Source organism: Chlorocebus sabaeus, chromosome 25 (assembly GCF_047675955.1).
Source record: "Chlorocebus sabaeus isolate Y175 chromosome 25, mChlSab1.0.hap1, whole genome shotgun sequence".
Taxonomy (NCBI): domain Eukaryota; kingdom Metazoa; phylum Chordata; class Mammalia; order Primates; family Cercopithecidae; genus Chlorocebus; species Chlorocebus sabaeus.
The window spans coordinates 58,102,048-58,124,442 of NC_132928.1; the positions used below are offsets into that span (position 1 = coordinate 58,102,048).

Here is a 22,395-nt window from a genome sequence, read left to right on the forward strand (position 1 = left end):
CATCTTTCCTTCATGGTTCAAATTAAATTCCCAAACAATCACAAAAGCAATAAAAATAATAATAAAGAAAATTGAGGAAATTTACCATGCCATAGTTTACCTGCTGGAGAGCACTTGGTGACTGGGCAGTGTTATAAAAATTTGTCTGACCAGGCTGTTGTACTTGTCCAGAATAAAGATTTGAAGCCTGGGTAAGATTTGCTCTAGCCTAGAAAAAATTTTGTAAGAAAACATGAGTAAAACTGAAAAAAATTTCAAATTCAGAGACAGAGATTATGACTTCAAAGCAATGTCTAGCAATTTTTAGTATTAGATAAAATGAAAGGACTTTGTTTTTTTCATTGCATCTTTTAACATGTTTTCTTTTAAAAATGTTTCCTTAAAATGATCTGTGGCATAGGAATACAATGAGTGTGCACTGTTCTAGTCCCCTGACTTACCTGGAGAAGATGTGTGTCAATCAGCTGGGAACCTCCTAGTCCTGATGCCTGCCCCAGTTGATGTTCATACAATATGGGAATAGGCTGGGTATTTGATGTTTGCTGAAAGGCAAGACCAGATTGTGCCTTGGCAAGTTCTTGGTGTTGGACAGTTGGAAAGTTGTGAATAGCAGTCCCAGAAAGGACCACAGATGGCTGGGATAAACTGCTTTGCATAAAAGCTGGCTGAGATCTACATAAGGATTAAAGAGAAAATATTGTTAGAATCTCATCTGGAATCGGAAAATCTTAACAATGCAAATCCCAAATGACCCAATACAGTCATGTGCTACATGACATTTCAATCAATAGAACACATATATATTGATGGTCCCATAAGATTATAAGGAAGCTGAAAAATTCCTATCACCTAGTGACATCACAGCTGTTCTAACATCACAGAACATATGACTCAAGTGTTTTTGCTGGTGCTAGTATTAAATATAAACAAACCTACTACAGTCATATAACAGTGCAGTACATAGTTATATACAGTACATAATATCTGATACTGATAAAAAGAATTATGTTACTAGTTTCTGTATTTACTATACATTTTGTTACTTTAGAGTGTACTCTTTCTACTTAAAACAAAAAACTATAAAACAGCCTCAGGTAGATCCTTTAGCGGGTATTCCAGAAGAAACCATTGTTAACATAGGACATGACAGCTCCGTGTGTGTTTCTGCCCTTGAAGACCTCCCAGTGGGACAGGATGTGGAGGTAGATGAGAGTATATTGATGATCCTAGCCCTGTGTAGGCCTAGCCTAATGTGTGTTTGCATCTTAGTTTTTAACAAAAAAGTTTAAAAAAGTTAAAAAAAAAAATTCAAAAAACAGAAAAACGTTAACAAAAGAAAAGGCCAGACTTCGTGGTTCATGCTCACAATCTCAGCACTTTAGGAGGCTGGGGTGAAAGGATTGCTTGAGGCCAGGAGTTTAGACCAGCCTGGGCAAGAGAACAAGACCTCATCTCTACAAAAAAATAAAAAATTAGGTGGGCACGGTAGCAAGTGCCTATAGTCCTAGCTACTTGGGAAACTGAGGTTGGACAATGGCGTGAGCTCAGGAGTTCGAGGTAGTGAGCTGTGTGTCACTGCACTCCAGCCTGGGTGACACAGACCTTGTCTCAAAACACAAACAAAAAAACAACAAAAAAAGAGAAAATATTTCTGTGCTGATGTACAATGTGTTTGTGTTGTAAGCTAAATGTTATTACAAGAGTCAAAAAATTACAGTAAGTTGAAGTTGATTTATTAAAGAAAAATTTGTTTTTACAAATATAGTGTACCCACAGTGTACAGTATAGACTCCACAGTAGTGTACAGTAATATCACTCGCCACTCACTCACTGACTCACCTAGACCAACTTTTAGTCCTGCAAGCCCCATTCATGGTAAGTGTGCTATACATGGTAAGTACCATTTTTAATCTTGTATGCTATCTTTTTATTGTACTTTTTCTGTTTAGATTGTTTAGATTTCTATGTTTAGACACAAATATTTACCACTGTGTTACAACTGCCTACAAAATACTAAGTACAGTAAAATGCTGCATGCATTTATAGCCTAATTAGACACAATAGGCTGTACTCTATAATAGCCTAGGTGTGGAGCTGCAGGCTATACCACCTAGGTTCCTGTAAGTACACTCTATGATGTTTGAAAAAGGATGCATACTTCAGAATGTTTCCCCATCACTGACACTTGGCTGCACTCTAATTAGCTCAGAAATCAAGAAAAGAGGCAGAGAATACAGACTGTGTCTAAAGCAACTTATTTCAAGATTTAAAGCCCTGTATACAAGGAAGCTTCACATGTAAAAGTCCTGTGAAAAGGCCTGTTCTCCCTGAGAAGTGGATTGCTCTCTCCTTTTGAATAGTGAGAATAATTCTCTTTTTGTGTTCAACACAAAGTTGAGAACAAAATCTCTTTTTCTCTTTGGCAACTTTCTAATTTATAGCACCAATAGCCCCAACTTTTCTTATTTGTATTTCATTACTTCCCCACATATATTTTTAATATAAATGGCCTAGCCTCAAGATCTTTATGGAATAAAGCACAGTAATAGCTCACGTCAGAATTACCCACAAAGATCAAGCAAGCAAACAAACAAGAACACAAACCAAAATCAAACCAAGCCAAAACACACCCCTCAAAACAAAACCATAATGCCAGACTCTAACTCCAGACTTCCCTATCATCTCTGAGGTGGATGCCTCCAGTCTACACTTTTAAGATGCAGAGATAAAGAATAAGCAACTAAATCAAAAGTAGTGGGTTAAAGAACATTATGCTTTGTTGTTTTATTAAAACTGACCTATGTGGCAGGAGCAAAATCCACTAAGAAAGAATGCTAGTCTAGGATCATAGCAATCTTTACAATATCTACTTATAATTTATGTTTCAAACACAAGGTAAGAAAACATTAATATACTGTAAAAAACTGTCCTGTCTTTGTAGAAGCCAATTCAGAGACTCCCTAATAAATACTATGCTGATTAGGTTAAGTAACAAGCAAGGAATGTTTAGGGATAAAATAACTGCTTTCAAAATCTAAACCTGTACTTTCCAATGTGGTAGCCACTTGCCACAATTACATATGTGTCTTATATTATATTTCTATTGACCAGGTCTGGTCTTAAAAGGTCTGTCTTCTAAGACAATTAGTGAAATGGGGATTACAAATACAGTACATTGCTACTCCACCTTCCATGGCCTGTGGAAGACATTACTAATTAATCACTGTACTCTTTCTCACAGTACTGAAAAGTGGTTGTAAACTTTTCAACAGTGTTTCAAGCAGCCAATACAATTAAAAGGAGACTGGCTTGTGAGGTTAAATCTAGCTGCTATTCCTGTGTCAGAAATTTTCAAGTTTTATTTTTAATATAAATTCCAAGATAATCCCAAATACAAGACTTCCTTTAGCTTCTAGTTGGGGCAAATAGTTTTACTTCTAATGGGAGAAAATAACGAAACTACCTGAGAGTAAGATGAGGAGGGAAGACCTACAACAGCTATATAGGTAACGACACAGGTGTATTAAATTTTACTAAAGTATCTTTAATCAAAAGGTAAAAATAAAAGCCACATTTATGAGGTTTACTAATGACTCAGCTCTCTGTTAAGAAAGTTTCATTAGCTGAACCTGGCTTCTCTAGGAGTATCATTATGGTAATATAAAACATACTGTATTAACTGATGACAAGTTTAATCTGTAAAGTATGGAAATTCTATCTGAACTCACTTCTGAAAACAAATTCCTAAAAACAAATGCACAGACTTCCTAAACCAAGTGTCCTGAATGTAACTTATTTTTCTTTCTGATGATTTAAGGCCACCATTAAGAGGATGGATGACAGCTATGCCATGAGGCACTGCTCCTACTGACTCTTACTCTCACTCTTCTTCCCTCATTAAATTGGAAACCAGAGACACTGAGGGTTGAATCCAGGCTCTGCCACTTTATGTATAACCTTAGGTTAAAACAAAACAAAACAAAACAAAACATAACAAAAAACCCTCACCCTCTTCAAGTCCTAACATCCACATGTTAAATGAGGATGACTTACCTTCACACAGGTGGCTTTGTGAAGACTAAATTTAGTTAATGTATGTGAAAGGCTGAATAGCTATCATATATAAGGAAAGTTCAATAAAAATCAGTTTTCATTATTTCCCTAATTGCAAAGGTAACTTACAGTGCATCTGAGTGAATTTTTGGAAAAAATGCTTTCTTCACTACATAGCATATTTGTCACTATTACTTCCATCCTTTGATAGTCTACCCCTCTCTGTTCTGTTATATTCCACCCTGTCCTATACCCTCTAACATAATGTAGTTAACTGCCATGCCTCAGCTCGTACATAGAGGAGATTCAGATATATATAGTTGTTGGTAGCCAGAAGGCACACAGACTTTTAGGTTCTTTAAGCAGCTATTTTCTATAATTTCTAACAGTTTTGGGGTTGCTGTTGTTCACTACTTCAAAAGGTTTTGAAGCCTGACTTTCTTTAATAAGGTATGGTTGAAATTACCAGAGGCTGAGGTTCATGACATATAATCAACATGCTCAACTAGCCAATGTGGTTTATAGCAGAGTCATCCTAGGTTTTTTTGGGAAGGAACAGTTATGGATTACGGCAAGGAGGATCAGTAGTTACAATGTTTTCAACATCACTACAAAAGTAACTTTTAAAGCATTTACCTATATGGTTGAAGTGAAGAGCTGAACAATTCCTGAGCCTGGGAAACAGCAGGTCCAGCCCCCAAACTCAGTTGGGCTTGATGCTGCCCTTGCAGTGGTGCATAAATAGGGATTGGAATCTGCTGAACTGAAGTTGGCTGCAATGCATTGAAAAAGTATGTAAACATATTATATATCAACATCATACAAATAAATCATTAACAATGGGATATAAAAATTTGAGACATGAAAAGAGTAAGATGAATACTATATATCAGCTCCATTTTAAAACAAAACTGCATGTAAACATCTAAATTTCCCTTTCAACCTACTACTTATTCTACATTGTTAATATTAAGCTCTCGTAAATTTGGGGAAATTTTAAAATTTTGCTTATAGAATATCAAGGTAATCATGCGTAGCTTGTAATTTCAGAGTCTATTATTTATGTTCCAAGGTAACTATTATAACCACAGAAATGCGAAGGAACAAACATAGGATGGAAGAAGTCTTTGATATTACCTGAGAGAGACCTGGTTGGAAACCCTGTTGTTGAGCCAAGGATGGTGGAGCCAATCGCGCATGTTGGGTATTAAATAAATGACTTGTGTCCATATAGAAGGCTGGGATTTGAGCTGTAGACCGTCAGGAAAAACAAGCAGTAATAAGTGTCCTAATTTCAGAATTTTCCAAACAGTAAATAAAAACCAAGTTTTGTAGCAGATTCCAAATTAAGTGCACCCTCTGAAAATTAATACAGCCATGGAAAAACTAAAAACCTGACAAGAGGCAAATGTGAAAAGATGGAAAACTTCTAGTAGACAGGTAACTAGTACTTGTGAAGGCATGAGAAAAAATTTATATACTGCCAATGGGGTATAGATACTCAGATTTTGTCAGTGGTAAAATTTCACATAATCTACTAAAATTGAAAACGAATCTACCCATTGAACTGGCAATTCTACTCCAATTTTAAACCTACCTACTAGAATCTAGCAAAATATTTAGAGGATTGACATTTAATTTTAAAAGTTTGGTATAAATTCTAAACACATTTCTATGTATGTACATACTACTTTGTGACTTGCTTTTTTTTTTTTTTTTAACAGTCTCGCTCTGTCACCCAGGCTGAAGTGCAGTGGCACGATTGAACCCAGCTCACTGCAACCTCCACCTCCTGGGTTCAAGTGATTCTTGTGCTTCAGCCACTTGAGCAGCTGGGTGTGTGCCACCACGCCCAACAGATTTTTGTATTTTTAGTAGAGATGTGGTTTCACCATGTTGGCCAAGTGGCTCTTGAACTGCTGGCCTCAAGTGATCTACCCGCCTCAGCCTCCCAAAGTGCTGGGATTACAGGCATGAGCCATGGTGCCTGGTTGACTTGCTGTTTTTATACAGTAGTATGTTCTGCAGAACTCCACATATTATAATGACGAGACAGGGTCTCACTCTGCCAGGCTGGAATGCGGTGGCATGATTATCACCTGGGCTCAAATGATTCTCTCACCTCAGCCTCCCAAATAGTGGGAACTACAGGCATGTGCCACCACATCCAGCTAATGTTTAAAATTTTTTTGTAGACGTGGGGTCTCACTATGTTGCTCAGGTTGGTCCTGAACTTCTAGGGTCAAGCAATCCTTCTGCCTTGGCCTCTTGAAGTGCTGGGATTATAGGTATGAGCCACCACGTCCAGCCTATATATTGTTTTTAACTTGTCATTATTGGAAATAATACTGCAATGAATACCCTCACTTAACCTCTGATAGGTTAAGTGTATCCATATGAGATTCCTAGCTAAGAAACTGTTACTACAGTACGTATATACACTTATATCTTCCAAGACACTTTTAAAAAGAGTTACATCAATTTAGGCTGGGAGAAGTGGCTCACGCCTATAATTCCAGCACTTTGGGAGGCTGAGGAAGGAGGATCACTTGAGCTCAGGAGTTTGAGGCCAGCCTGGGCAACATGGTAAAAAAACGCTGTCTAGACCAAAAATGCAAAACAAACAAACAAACAAAAAAATTAGCTGGGCATGGTGGTGTGCTCCTGTGGTCCCAGCTACTTGAGAGGCTGAGGAGGATCACTTGAGCCTGGGAGATGGAGGTGGCAGTGAGTCAAGACTGTGCCACTGCAATCCAGCTTGGGCAACAGAGCCAGACATCATCTCAAAAAAAAAAAAAAAGAATTACGCGAATTTAAATATTTACAGCAATGTACTTTAAGAGCCTTATGCTTAGCTGAAAGGTTAAGAAGAGACAAAAACAGGCATTTTAGTCTTCAATTTCTAAATTCCTTATATTCAAGCCTAAAAACATTACCTGCTGCAGACTGAGACACATAAACTTGCGGACTCTGTTGTTGCTGGGCAATAAGGGAAGGCATACAGCTTAATTGTGAAAAATGACTTGCAGAAGGCAGGCTGCTTGTCTGCAACTGCTGAGGTTTCACTTTACAAATATTTGGAGGGTCTGATGTGGTTGTAGATTTTGTGCTCAAAGAAGAGGTAGTGTATGTACCAGCTCCTATATTTGGGGAAGCAAACAAAGGGGAAAACAGAACAAATTTAAAAGTGTTGCTATTGATCACAGTACTAACCAGAAACTGCAAAATTAATGTTTCTACCCATCACGTACTTATATACTGCTTCAGGCCAAAAGTAGATGAGGTAGCTTACAAAACAAGAGTAATTATCACCAAATGCAAACATGACTAGAAAATATGGAACAGTAAACAATCGAAAATTAAAACAAGAAACAAAACACAAAATTCATAAAATGAGGCCGAGAGCCTATATAACTGTTATAGTTTGGCCAGAAACGACTTGTTTTTTAATCATCACAAAGAAGAATAGGATATATAATCAAGAGCTTCATTCACTTACGACCATAGATACAAGGACACAAAAGGGAAAAGTGCTATCCCTTAGAAATAATTACGACTATACACGGGCCTTGAGAGATCTCAACTGGTCCTAAAATGCCACATATACTTAAGGCTGGATTTCTCTCTCCTACAAAAACTGGCCCATGTTGAGGGCAGGAGTATAAGACCAGCCTGGGGAACACTGTAAGATTCTGTCTCACACAAAATTAAAAAATTAGCTGGGCATGGTGGTGCCTGTAGTCCCAGCTACTCGGGAGGCTGAGATGGAAGGACTGCTTGAGCCCAGGAGTTTGAGGCTGCAGTGAACAGTGATGACGTCACCGCACTCCAGCCTGAGTGACAGAGCAAGACATCATCTCTTAAAACAAAAAACACAACTCCAAAAACAACCAAAAAAACAAACAAAAACAAAACAAAACCACCTGGGAGATAGTAATATCTTTAAAACAAATGAAATAAACTACTTAATAAGTAAATAGAATTATAAAACTTAGGTGTTAGGGTCCATTAGTTTTATTGATTAATGAGCTATTATGACTGTATTACTGGCCCAAAATGTCAATACTGGTATTTGATTAAAAAGTAATGTATGGTTATCATTATCTTCAGATGATGTTCCACCTGAGAGTGGACCAAAATTCAAGTGCTTCTATCCTTCTAGTAATTATCTACCAGTAGGATGACTAGGCAACAAGGGCCTTGTTTAAAAAATTATCCTAGTCAAGCATAGTGTAGGAAATCTAGACCTGGGGAAACAAGTTAGTTGGGTTCCAAAGAAAGAACTAGGAACCATTATTTCCAGACCTTCCTACCACACTCTCCTGTTTCCTTTACACCACCTTCACTAACCCCTCCATCTCCAAGTAGACTGGGGCTCAGGCTAGTCTAGTAAGCATAAGAGAAGATGCCTTGGCAAATGAGTGGTGGAGGAATGCTAGGAAGGGTTTTAAAGTGAAAAGAGATATAGTTGGAACACAGTTTGATTTAAAATTTTAATGCAGCGTAGAATCACGGGAGTTTGTGTTAATACATACTTCTGATTACAGACAATATCAAAATAACTTGTATAACCCTAAGACCAGCTTTTTGGTAACTAAAAATAGCACGGTGGGTTGGAATACTGAAAAGCAATATTGAATGAGAACGAGTCAAATTAATTTATATCACTGGAAAGGAGCTTCCTACTGCTTTGGAAGCAGATAATACTGAGAAATTAACACTTGAAATTAAATTTTATTTTCTCAACAGAAGAATCTTGGTTCTACATATGGTAAAAGGAAAAGGGGGTACTTCCTAGAGTCAAGCATTTCGGAAACATCCGTGTTTCTTTCAGAACTGTAAGGCCTCCAAATAATGAAGTTCAGTGAAAAGATTATGCAATAGTGAAAATTTAAGAAAACCTAAGGAAAAAGAACAAGAAAAGCACCTTCTAACTTTGGGCACCAACGGACTCTCCTAAAAAACAAAATAAAACAAAAACCAAACCAAACTAAAGCCAAATCCGATGGATTACATCACTCAAATAGCAGAGGCTGAAAATTCTCTATCCCTAACTCTTTACCAGAAAATATGTTATCCCAACAGGTTTAGGCCAATAGCACCTTCAAATTAGACACATTTGATTGTGAAACATTTAAAACATTTAAAAAAGGTGTGATTCTCTGTTATTTTTGAGCTGATCTAGTTAGTTGTATATACATAAAAATGACAATCAAAAGGTGAACTTCCTAGAAAAATTTAGAGGAAAATGACACTTTAAAAAGCAATTACTGGCCAGGCGTTGTGGCTCACGCCTGTAATACCACCACTTTGGGAAGCCGAGACGGGCAGATCACGAGGTCAGGAGATCGAGACCATCCTGGCTAACACGGTGAAACCCGGTCTCTACTAAAATACAAAAAATTAGCCGGGTGCGGTGGTGGGCGCCTGTAGTCCCAGCTACACGGGAGGCTGAGGCAGGAGAATGGCATGAACCCGGGAGGTGGAGCTTGCAGTGAGCCAAGATTGCGCCACTGCACTCCAGCCTGGGCGACACAGCAAGACTCCGTCTCAAAAAAAAAAAAAAAAAAGCAATTACTGGCCAGGCGCCTGTAATCCCAGCACTTTGGGAGGCTGAGGTGGGAATACTGAATACTACTCTTTTGGGAGGGCTGGGTAAACAAGAAAAGACCATAAAAATTGTTAAATAATGTAAGATATTTAAAGAAAGAGTACAAAAAAGTTCTACCTGATAGTGATGTTGTAGGAGTGACTGAGGCAACAGGAATCTGGGGCATGGATGCACTTGAGAACGAATTATAATTAGCAGTGCTTGGTCCACTGGCACTACTGCTGACTCCAGTTGCAATTGGAGGTGCTGTGGAAGTTACTGGAGACCCCTTTTCCCTTACATTTGGAGAATTCTCCCATGCCTTGCGTGCAGACTCCATCTGCAATAAAATGGACATTTCTTATAGTAAAAAAATGATGTTAATACACAAAATACGTACTTATATACATGTATCAGTATTTAAATGCCAAATATAATCTTTCAAAAACCACACACACACAAAGATATTTAAAGAAAATCTAAGACCCTAAGACCCTAGGGATTTCAGACTTTCCATTTGCCTCTTTATCTTTGCTCCATTACTCAAATTGGGAGTGTGAGAGTGGGGCTTAGTTATATTTCTACAGAGAACTTGTTGATGGTTTTAGAAAACAAGTCAGTGTACTTTAAAGTCACAGCTCCTGAATGATTTAAACATGAGCCCCTATCCCCACCAGTGAATAATGAAAGGCCCTTCCCAGTAAATACCCATTCTCTCTATTGTTTCTTTTTACTCCAATGCTTCTTAAATGGCAAATGGCAGGCATCTTTTGGTTGGCTGCTTCATGCTCACAGTGTTTTAAAAGGCAAGGTAACAAGATAGGTTTTAGGCTTGGGTGCAGTAGAAATGCTTTTGTTTCACATCTAGATCTCAAGCATTTCATGTACCAGATGTAACCATTTGTATTTATGACCCCTGGTTTCAGGTGTCTTTTCTTCTCCCAGTTTCTTAAAGGGCAGAAAATGGCCTTATTTCAATCTAGAGCAGCACTATTCAGTAGTTTTCAACAGATACATATGTAAGTGCAGATCAAATATGTAATTTTAAATTTTCTAGTAGCCACATTTAAAAAAGTAAATACAGAGATTATATATTTATTTTGAAAACATTTAATTTAACCCAATATTTATAATATAACTAAAACACTAATGAACATAAAATTGAGATATTTTATAAATTTTTTTAATATTAAAATTTCAGATGCAGTATATATCCAACATGATCTGTAAGATCCAGCTGCAATGACTTACGTGAGAGGAACTTTTTCAAGTTACATATTTAATACCACTTTGTGGGTCCTTAAAGTATCAGTTTCTAAAATTTTATTTTGGTTATAAGAATTTTGAGAAATAGAGGCTGGGCGTGGTGGCTCACGCCTGTAATCCCAGCACTCAGACAGGCCGAGGTGGGTGGATCATGAGGTCAGGAGTTTGAGACCAATCTGGCCAACATAATGAAACCCCGTCTCTACTAAAAACACACAAAAAAATAGCTGGGCGTGGTGGTGTGCGCCTACAATCCCAGCTACTCAGGAGGCTGAGGCAGGGGAATTGTGTGAACCCAGGAGGCGGAGTTTGCAGTGAGCTGAGACCGTGCCACTGCACTCTAGCCTGGGCGATAGAATGAGGCTCCATCTCAAAAAAACAAAACAAAACAAAACAAAACCCAGATTTTTGAGAAATAGTACATAATTTACCCTGCCTTCCTTTAAAAACACACTATTCGTAATTTAACCTTTTCTTAAGACTAATTGTTATCATTGGATATTTAAAATATAGAACACTTTTATATTTGAGAAAAATCTAAAATCTTTTCTTTTTCTCAAAATCACCTGGCTGATTTCAAATGTGTTTTATTTTAAAATAAAAGTCTTGGGGGGAATTTAGGAAGTAAGCTATAACGTAATTTACCTGGACCATCTGAGATTTTGTGGTTTAGGGCAAGTTGACAGAGTACAATGTCTTTCATGCCAATTTTGTTTTACTAAACATATAAATTAAGTTATAGCTAATCAAACTTACATAACATATAGGCCACATGTATATATACAAGCCACAGTTTGACTTGATTCCATTCCTTAAGCAGAAAGATAATTTAAAGTTTTTATTTTTGGAAATTCAGTGAAACTAAAAGTACAATTAGTTAACTATACTCATTTTTTCATATTCTGTCAATGATGTCCATAAAAACTTAACACTGTCAATAGGTTCTTGGAAACTGTGACTTTAACCACAACAATGTATAATCAATATTTTTTCTCATAAACTTTAGAACAAGTGGCACTGACCCAAATGATGCTATTCTATGGATCCATTGTACACTGTTTTGCTTAAAGTTGCAGTTTCCATGAACCCACTGATAATAAGTAAGAATTTACTGTGTAATATAACTTTTCTATGCTTTACATATTACTACAATAAAAAGGACATGGCAGAGGAAGTAAAAAATAAAGAAATCAGAGATTTTAAGCTAATGCAATTTGATTTAAATTTAATTCTCAGTGTATATATTTCTTCTTGGAATGTTAAAAGCATGAGTGAAAGGCAAAGTTGAATAGGTATTCTAACGAAATAAATACTGGCTTAAAAATAATTAAAGATGACACTATATTTGCTTATGTGAAATTAGATTATTACCTTGCTAGTATAATGACAAAAACCATATAAGTAAGACTAAATAAGGAACGCAGATTGAGACAATCATTTAAGCCAAAAGACAACAGAAAAGGCTGAACAGGAATTGGCAGTAAACAGTAAAGACTGGGCAAAGACAGGGATGGCACAAAGCAGAAGCTGTTGTCTTATAAAATTTTACGACCTCAAACTTATATTTGTTAAGCCTCTTACAAAGAAGTTGGGCAGAGAGGGGGGAAGATAAGGGGACAAAAGTAGTATGAGTCCAAAATGAATACTGGCCACACTGTAAAATAACAAAGTTCCTGTGATTCCAACTGAAGACCATCAAAGAGATTGTCAACCAGTGCAACATCAGGAAGCCCTACCATATTGGAGATTAAGAACTTGCCTGGATTATGAACAAAGAACACCAATGAGATAAACAGACTTAAAAAAATCTTCCCTTGGCCAGGTGTGGTGGTTCACACCTGTAATTCCAATACTTTGGGAGGCTGAGGCACGTGGATCGCTGGAGCCGAGAGTTCAAGACCAACCTGGGCAATATGGCGAAACCCCATCTCTACTAAAAAAATTTTTCTTTTATTAAAAAAAACCTCCTTTAATTCCATGTTTGCACTTTTTTAAACGACTGACTACTCCAAAGATGAAATGATTTAAAACACTCTCAAACAACACAACTGTAAAAAATCATTAACACAGCTCAAAATTACAATAGATTAAAAAAAAGCCAAAACATTTTGACATCAAAAAGTGTGGAATCTCTTTTCCCTTCTTATTAATTATCCAAAAAACATCAACTGAAAATCTTCTGATATAATTTATAAAGCATACGTGTTAATTATCTTCCCATAAAATAATCATACAATGTTCATTCAATTCACACATAACTTACAGCAAAGACAAACAACATTCTTACTATTATCAGCACTTAATATTTTGGTAACAATCATAAAAACATGAAATTATAAGATTGCATTTTTTGTATACAAACCCATATATCCAAAAATTATTAAGATATCTGGCAGGAACTTAACACAAACATGGAAAAATACTCTCCTATATTTTTAAGAAAAAATTCACAAACATAATAGGTCTCATTTTAAATATGAGGATATCACATCACCACTTAGTGGTATCAGAAGCTAATAAAACTTTAAGGTATAATTTGACAGCACTCTAATTCCTCAGCTTAGTATTGTTGCTTACCACATAAATCTAGTAAAAATACCACACGAATATTGTTAACTTATGTACCCTTGCATGCAACAATTAAGGACTCTTAGAGATGGATGTTGTACATACCTTGAAGGTGAGGCTGAAAGTAGTGGGAGGAACTGAAGTTAGGCTGGAGCTCTGTTGTATAGTCTCCCTCTTAGGGAGGGGAAGGGTGTTGGGCAGGGGCACCTGAAAAGGTAGGCAACACATATCACAATCTAACTATGTGACTACTATGACAGCCCCATTAAAGACAATGCTAAGGTGTTCTAAGGGTAGTGTTTAATTTTCATCAGAGCTAACAGAAATATGTGATTATTTAAGAGTCACATTGTGTTTATAGTAGTTGGTAATTAAGGATATCTCAGATAAAACTTCTGAATGGAAATTATTATCTGTCTTTTCATACGTAAATTGGCAGAGTCTGCACCAGATATAAGGTGTATACTCAGAAGGCAGTGCTTCTCATATTTTAATATGTACATAAATCACCTGAGGATGCTGATAAAATGCAGATTTTGATTCAATTGGTCTATGCTAAGGCCTGAAATGCTGGGTTTCAAACAAGTTGCCAGGTGATGCTGATGCCGCTGGTCTACAGACTGCATAGCAAAGTTCTAAGGAATAAAACCTTCACCATATATGGGGCATCTACAGGCTCCAACCAAAAGTATTTAACATGATAGCAAAAATATAAAACATTAATCTCTTTCCTGCAATATGGTAAACTTTTTTATAACAAGATTCAAGAACAAAAGTAATCTTAGGAAGAAAGTATGGACTATTAGCACCACCTCATTATAATAAAACTGTTCTGCTATAGTAATAAAATTATGGCAAATATTGTTAGAAACTCTAAGATATTAGAAACACACTGCCTTTATCTCTGGATCTTGGGACTTTATTATGTATTACGTTTTGGATGGTTCATTCAGTTGCTCAGTAAAAATAACTGGGATGCTTGAAAGTTTTAAGATAATTACTTTGTGATACTATGGACTACCTAATGGAGATTCTTTCATACATGTTGAAAGCAGCTGTGCTATGATAATCCAAAATGCCACCTGCATTTAATCTTCAAGACATTCAAGATACAAGATGACTATACTATTAATACTACTAACCAACATGTATCAGTTAAGACCATAAAAAAAGTGTATTAAGCCCCAATAAGAGAAATAAGCCATTTTCAAGTATAATTTAAAAAGACAAAAGTTTTATGTACAAAATGGAATCCCCAAACAGATAAATGAAAGAAAAAAGGACATCTCAAGAGGTCCTAAATTTTTTCCCATGTAGGACATTTGTTTTTAACTCGACATTGAGTTCAGAATCACCAACACACTTGGCACAAGTAAGCAACACTGTGAAATCCTTTGAAACTGATGACCATTTATAATGCTCCCTGACCCAAACTGATCTTTTTGTGTTCAAATATACACTGGCTACACTGCTAACAATTGCATGCAGACTATTACCTATATATGAGACTAGGTCTCTTGCCTCCACTAATTATCAGTATAGAAGTCGCTCAATTAATAAGCCTTATAGATCACACAGAAACCATCAAAATGCTCATCTGGATATTTTCAGTGAATTTTAAGGGTTCTGAGAATAATAATTTCTTCTTCCTTATTCATATTTTATAAATCATTTTCAGAGGGTAGTCTGGCAAAAAGCATCATATACTTTAAAAACCAGTATCGTAGAAATATTCTATATATTTTTAAAAGTGAGAAAAGACACAAAGTATAATTAAACTTTATTGAGATTTTACTGATTATTTCATAATCTAGACAGTGACATCACAGCACTTAAACTGAAAGGAAGTCTTTTCTTCCTTCCCAAGTCTTCCACTATTTTTCACAGGAGGTATGAGTTAAAAAAAGAAAAAAAAAAAAAAAAAATATATATATATATATATATATTATAAACCACTCTCATTTTAAAAAGTGGGGGGTGGGTGGGGTGGGGAGGAAAGTTGAACAAATCACATTAATCAGCTCCTAGAGAGCTCTCAACACCAGGAAAAAATGTGTGACTCACTCCTTTCTATTCCTTTTCTCAGCTACATATTTAGTACAGTCCTTCAGCTGAACTACAAAAATTGGATCAAGTGACCCCTAATGCAGCTCACCTTTCTAAAATTCCATATACTTGATGCTAGAGGGAAGAATAGAAAGCATAGAAAAAAAGAAAGAAGATAATAAAGATTTTTGTACTCAAAATGATAGTTAAAGCTCTTTGTGACAGACCTTTAAATAGTTATCTGTAAAAGATTTTTTTTTAAAAAGGATGATCAACATTTTAGTCTGATACCCTTTGCTTATTATAGAAGGTTATATTTAAAACAGAGAGCACTAACCAAATTTCCATCACACCTGCTCTCCAAAATAAGGACCATGCAAGTAACTTTTAAAATGTTCTTCTAAATAAATGACACTGTACAACTATGGCAAGCTATCTAATGTTTCTGGGCTATTTTTCATGTCAGTAAGTGAACTAAGCAAAATGATGAACTGTACAGACTTTTAAACACAACCTTGAACTATATTAGTAACCTGGTTGCTCTAGAAAACTAGGTCCTAAGTTACAACATGACTTAACATCACCTTATATTAAAGCATCTCAGAGTGTTTGGTGTACTTATGTATATAACACATTATAGCTCAATCTACACAAAAGGAATGTTGTTAACACACTGGTATTTTTTTCTTTTTTAAAGACATACTTGATTCTTTGGGAATTCTATAGTTGTCTTTTAATTCTAATTTTAGTCATCTCAAATAAGTTAAGTTTCACTTAATTATAAAAAGGTTTTATATAAGAAAACAAAATCACCAACCATTCATGCTGAATTTGTAAAATGTGAGAGCTAAAACAACTTCTTACCAATACCAGGTTAATAAGATTAGTATTTATATGAAACCAAGCCCGCACACCCCAAACCTTCATCTTAAATGGAAAGCAGATGGCTTTCAGAGGAAAAATAAAAAAACTCAGCTTTGATTACTTTTACTAATTATATTACAGCGCTCCTAAAAACAGATTTACTACCAACTCTTTCCCTGAGCTAAATATTGATCGCTACAGTAAATAAAACATGAAATAATGTACTAGACAGTAATAGCCAGGTTCCAATCCAAGCTTGCCACATCTCAAACTGATTACTTACATTATTAACCAAAGTATCCTCCATCTTTGTGTTATTAGTAGCCACAGTGTTAGGCAGAGAAGAAGAGGGTGTAGTATAGTCTGTTACAGACTCCTGCAAAGTAGTAATAGAAAAAGAAAATACATTTTAAACTGAATTAATTGCTCACTTTTTTTTTTTTTTGAGTCTCCCTATCATGCGGGCGGGAGTGCAGTGGCATGATCTCAGCTCACTGCAACTTCTGCCTTCCAGGCTCAAGTGATTCTCGTGCCTCAGTCACTGAAGTAGCTGGGATTACAGGAAGGAGCCACCATGCCTACTTAATTTTTGTATTTTTAGTAGAGATGGGGTTTTGCCATGTTGGCCAGGCTGGTCTCGAACTCCTGGTCTCAAGTGATCTGCCTGCCTCAGTCCACCAAAGTGCAGAGATTACTAGCAGGAGCCACCACACCTGGCCAAATTGCTCACTTTCTAATGATAGCCTAATAGTTGTAAAGTTGTTCTGGAAGAAAGCAGGAGAAGACAGCAGACTTTAAGACTCAACTCATTCAATTAATTAACAAACAATGGAATAATACGACACAGACTCACCATCAAAATGACAGCATTTCAACTACTGCTGCATTCTTGTACATTTAGTACTAGGAGACTCTGTCAATAGTACCAAATATTTATTTCTGTGGGTTATTAAAATAACCTTTTATGTGTTTCCCATGTTCATTCTATAGCTCACTATCAATTACTAAGATCTTAGTTGTTGCAATTACTTAGGTTTTAGGGTATACGCCTTGTTTCCTGTCACAAATCTCATTTTGAAATATGGCAGAGTAGGACCACATAAGCTATTATTTATATGATTTCAGTTGTATGGCAATTAAAAAGAGAATAATATTCAGATAATATAAAAAATTGCATGTAACTTTTTTCTCAGTGAGTTTATGTCCCAGAGTCAACATCAAATGGCAGATAGGTTTGCTATTCCCACAAGTGTCAGTTCCCATAGTTAATCAACATATCTTGTCTTAATGAGTATTTTTAGATACATGTTTCATTCAATGTGGCCCCTAAATGTGAGTTAACAGCCTCTAGTGCTCAACCAAAGAAACAGTTATCTGTTCCAACTATGAAAGAAAACTGACTATACTGGAGTTACTAAAAGTCTGCCTTATTTCCTGACTTTAGAATGTCACCAGTGGGCAAGATAAAGTTCCACAGTAATTCTATTTATATTAAAAGTGATATAGAGCCATCTTTCAAAGTATTCCGATTTTGTGTAGATGTTTTTCACTTTAAACTACTCAAATAGTCCAGAATTTAGAGTAAGTTTCCTCAAAAAGAAATATAATTTGCTATAAAGAATTTCTTTAGATTACATATGCATACTAGGAAATAAAATCTTCTTTGTAGAAATAACCTCTAGAGTTATATGCCTCAGCAGGAAAAAAAAAAAAAAGCAGACTGTTGCTGTTCTTCTCATTCATTTTAGACATGGTTTGCATCTACTGAACTGGAAATCCCTACATGTGGCTTACCTTTGCATTAGTACCATATTCTGCAGATGATACCGAGATCATTGTTCCTATTTCAGCAGACATTTCTGAGACTGCTTTAGTTTCCTTTGTCGTGACAGGATCTGTGCTTCTGACTGTAGCTGGGCTTGGTTTCTCTTGTCCTTCTGGCTCCACCTGTTGGGCATCTTTTACTTTTCTATTTTTTAATGAACGTTCCTTTCCAATGGGACCAGGTTTATGTTCTTTGTTTTCTACTGGACTCAAATCTGGAAGCTAAAGTCAAATGTTTATGATAAAACTATGTTTATGATAAATGAGTATCTTTCATCATTGCATCATGATCAAAGATATTCATTAAAACTAAGTTCAATTTTAAAACTATTATTTGCTCTTCATGTTATTGGCCTTCATAAAATTTTATCTGGATTATAAAGTATATTTACCTTCTGGGCTTTGATAGGTCCTGCCCGTGGCTGCTTCTGCCGCTGTTCTTTAGGTTCAGGTATCTTGTCAGCAGATTTTTCCGAAAGCACAGGAACAACTTCATTTTCATTTCCATTTGAAGCTGGAGCACCAAACTGAATTGTATCAGCTCCAATTTCAAGTCCACTTTCTTGACCACTCTTCGCTCCCTAGTAAAAGAATATTTTAAAACTTGCTTGCAAAGCATAGTTCAGATGTGACTGATTTATGAAGTACTATATAGTTTAAGTACAATAGAAGGTTTAAGGCAATCTACATATTAACTGAGATTGACATTAACTGTATTTTAGGAGAATTTTCTCTTAACTGTTGTTTATCTGAACAACTGAAAAATGAAACTCGCATAAGACTGAAGTTTTTAAAGTCCTGGCTCTCCTGAGTGTGATCATGGGCAAAGCACAGCTTCAAGCTGTTTCCTCATTTAAAACAATCGTAAAAGCAACACACAAAGACACCACTACCAACAAACAGATGAATGAACTGGAAATAAAAGACAGTAGTTAAGTGTCACCTGCTTCTCAGAAGTCTGCTTTGAAAATGAAATTTAAGAAATATAACACAAACTTTGCGACTGGTAACGTAGAGCACACATCTAAGCAATCAATCCACCAATTAAACAGTTAATTTGGGCCGGGCATGGTGGCTCACACCTGCAATCCCAGCACTTTTCGAGGCTGAGGTGGGCGGATCATGAGATCAGGAGTTTGAGACCGGCCTAACCAACATGGTGAAACTCCGTATCTACTAAACACAAAAATTAGCTGGGCGTGGTGGCATGTGCCTGTAATCGCAGCTACTCAGGAGGCTGATGCAGGAGAATCACCTGAACCCGGGAGGCACAAGCTGCAGTGAGCCTAGGTTGTGCCACTGCACTTCAGCCTGGGCGACAAAGCGAGACCTGTCTCAAAAACAAACAAACAAACAAACAAACAAAAAAACCCAGCTAATTTGTTCAGCACCTTCTTTGTGCTAATCAGATGTGCTAATCAGTCTAACTGCACAATTTGCATTCTAGCAGGGAAAGCAAATAAAGAACTAAAAAGTCAGATAAGCAATATGCAAAAAGGGTTAAGAGACCAGCTACTAGACTGGTAGACACAGAAAGCCCCTGAGGAGGACACACTGACACTGAATGAGAAGACAAGATCAGTGGAAAGAGTTTAGGGAGACCACATACCTAGGGTAAACACCAAGAACAAAAAAAGGTCAGTGAGGCCGAAGCATAGCAGGTATGGGGAACAATTGTAGAAGACAGACAAGCAGGAGGTTAGGTGACCTAGGGCTTTGCTACAATTAATCTTTTCATGAAAAGACAAAAAAAAACCAAAACTAGTGTCAAAATTCAACTAAAGCTTCTTTTAATAATTGAATCACTACTCCATGTCATTTTTGGCATTCTCAAACCTAGCATGGTCAATTACTACATAAGGTTAATGTTATATCTACCAGGATATAATGTCAAGAGTATGAACAAGGCATGCAATTCAGATTTATTTTTAATATCTAAATAGTCACCTTCAAATACAGTCACGTGCCATATAATGATGATGTTTAGCTAACGATGGACCATATATACAAGGGTGGTTCCATAAGATTATTATATCATATTTTTACTGTACCTTTTTCTATGCTTAGAAACACAAATACTTACCATTGTGTTACAACTGCCTACAATATTCAGTATAGTAATAAGCTGTATAGGTTTGTAGCCTAGGAGCCATAGGCTATACCATCCAGGTTTGTGTAAGTAGACTCTATGATGTTCACACAATGACCCATTTCTCAGGATATATCTCTGTTGTTAAGCAATGCATGAATGTATTGGAAAATACTGACATAAATTAGAATAAAAATTTCTTTGCTTTAGTCAATGTTGAAATTCTACAGTCAGTTAAGTGTACAGTTAGTATTAGAAAAGAATGATGCAGTAAGTAGACTGTGAAGGTTATTAACTGTATGTACAAAAATGTTAAGAACTTGTACATATTTAAATGAGTAGAAAAACAGAAAAATAACTGTCAAGTTAATGACTATTACAGAATGTTATATCCTTTGAAACGAAAGTGTTTATGAAAAATACATAATACAAAGAATGATAAAAGTTTATACAATATTATAATATCAAGTCTTTGTAAGGCTAGTTGGTGTAACTAACATTGATAACTTTAAGTAAAATAATCATTAAGAGCTCTATTTCACCAGAATAATCCAAGAAAAAGTCCATTAGGGAATTCTTTCCATCCTATGAAATATCAACTTTGCTAATACAAAATTTTATCATGAGGAAAAACTCCAAAATAATGTATGATATTCACAAAAAATCATCTTCTATATAGAAAACATAAAGAACATAAAGACAATGAAGAAAAAAGTATGAGAGAAAAATGAGACACCACTAAAATATCTTGCTCCACCACTGACTGAAGGTAAGTGTAAACACCCATTTATCACTGTAAACTTGTAGAATGCCTGCAAGAAAAATCTTGCAGTTGGGAAACAATCTTCCACTCTGTCCTTCATACCAGCATGAAAAATCCTGAAATGCTCTCTATGACTAATCATAATGCTAATACCAACATGCAGAAGAAAAATTACTAAACTGAAACTCTTAAATATTGAATGCAGTGACTCTTGAGCTGTACAGAGTTCTCTGAAGAATCTGTAACATCAAAACAGATGATGAAGTCTATTCTAGACCTACTAAGTCAGAAAACTGGAGTGGAGACAGAAGTAGCAGGAAGACTTCTTTAACGAAAAAAAATTCTTTTAGCACCTACAAGGCTATACAAAAATTAAAATAAAAAAATTAAAATCTCAACTATATTCTCTTCTACTGCCCTATTTTTTTCTGTACTCCTTTATAGCAAAACGACATTCATATACAGTTGGCTCTCATTTGCAGGTTCCACATCTGTGGATTCAACCCAGTATGGATGGAAAATATTCAGAAAAAAATAATAAATGGTTGTGTCAGTACTATACAAGAACAGACTGTTCTTTCTTGTCATTATTCCCTAAATAATATAGTGTAACAACAATTTACATAGCATTTACATTGTATTAGGTATATAATTAATCTAGAGATGATTTAAAGTACACAGGGAGGTTGTGAATAGGTTATATGAAAATACTGCTTCATTTTATATGAGACTTGAGCATCCCTGGGTTTTGGTTTATTATGGTGGTGAAAATCAATCTCCACATATATGGAGAGAAAATGGTACTCATCTTTCCTTTCATTTTCTCTTAAACTCACTCTTTCATCCAGGCTTTCATCCCTACTACTCTACCAATAATGTTCTTATCAAAATCATCAGTGACCATCATATAACTCCAACTATCAACTGAACACCTATATTAATTGACCTGCCAGCAGCCATCTGGCACACTTAATCTATTCCTTCTTTGAACTTATCTTTCACTTGCCTTTTAGGATACTTCTCTAATCACTTAGCTTCTCTAATTCCTACATTTCCTGGAGTCAGAAAGCCCCAAGACTTAATTTTTGACTCTCTTTCCTAACTACTCTCATTCTCCCTTGGTAACCTTATACAATTCTATCACTTTAAACATCATCTACATGCTAACAATTTCAAATTCGTTATCTTCAAACTAGATGAACTCTTCTGAACTACAGACTCATATCCAACTACCTGACATTTCCACTAAGAGGTATAATAAGCATCTTACATCTAACATGTCAAAAACTGAACTTCTTATCTTCACCCCGAACCGGATCCATTTAGAACGTT

The 22,395-nt window shown here is 35.9% G+C and overlaps 1 protein-coding gene across 11 annotated transcripts in view; it reads right to left on the reverse strand.

The window, feature by feature from the left end:
* Positions 1–22,395, reverse strand: part of PRRC2C (proline rich coiled-coil 2C) — a 105,573-nt gene that overhangs the window by 8,891 nt on the left and 74,287 nt on the right. For 7 of the 11 annotated variants that reach the window (XM_037985961.2, XM_037985958.2, XM_037985965.2 and 4 more), the window contains exons 21-30: positions 18,604–18,792; positions 18,182–18,433; positions 16,671–16,763; positions 13,583–13,684; positions 9,782–9,983; positions 6,990–7,193; positions 5,191–5,303; positions 4,690–4,826; positions 441–672; positions 86–208 (exon numbers count right to left, since the gene is read on the reverse strand). In XM_037985961.2, coding sequence (XP_037841889.2) covers positions 86–208; positions 441–672; positions 4,690–4,826; positions 5,191–5,303; positions 6,990–7,193; positions 9,782–9,983; positions 13,583–13,684; positions 16,671–16,763; positions 18,182–18,433; positions 18,604–18,792 — 1,647 coding nt within the window. The remainder of the gene's footprint in view (positions 1–85; positions 209–440; positions 673–4,689; positions 4,827–5,190; positions 5,304–6,989; positions 7,194–9,781; positions 9,984–13,582; positions 13,685–16,670; positions 16,764–18,181; positions 18,434–18,603; positions 18,793–22,395) is intronic. The other 4 variants (XM_037985967.2, XM_037985960.2, XM_037985966.2 and 1 more) reach the window with 1 other exon arrangement.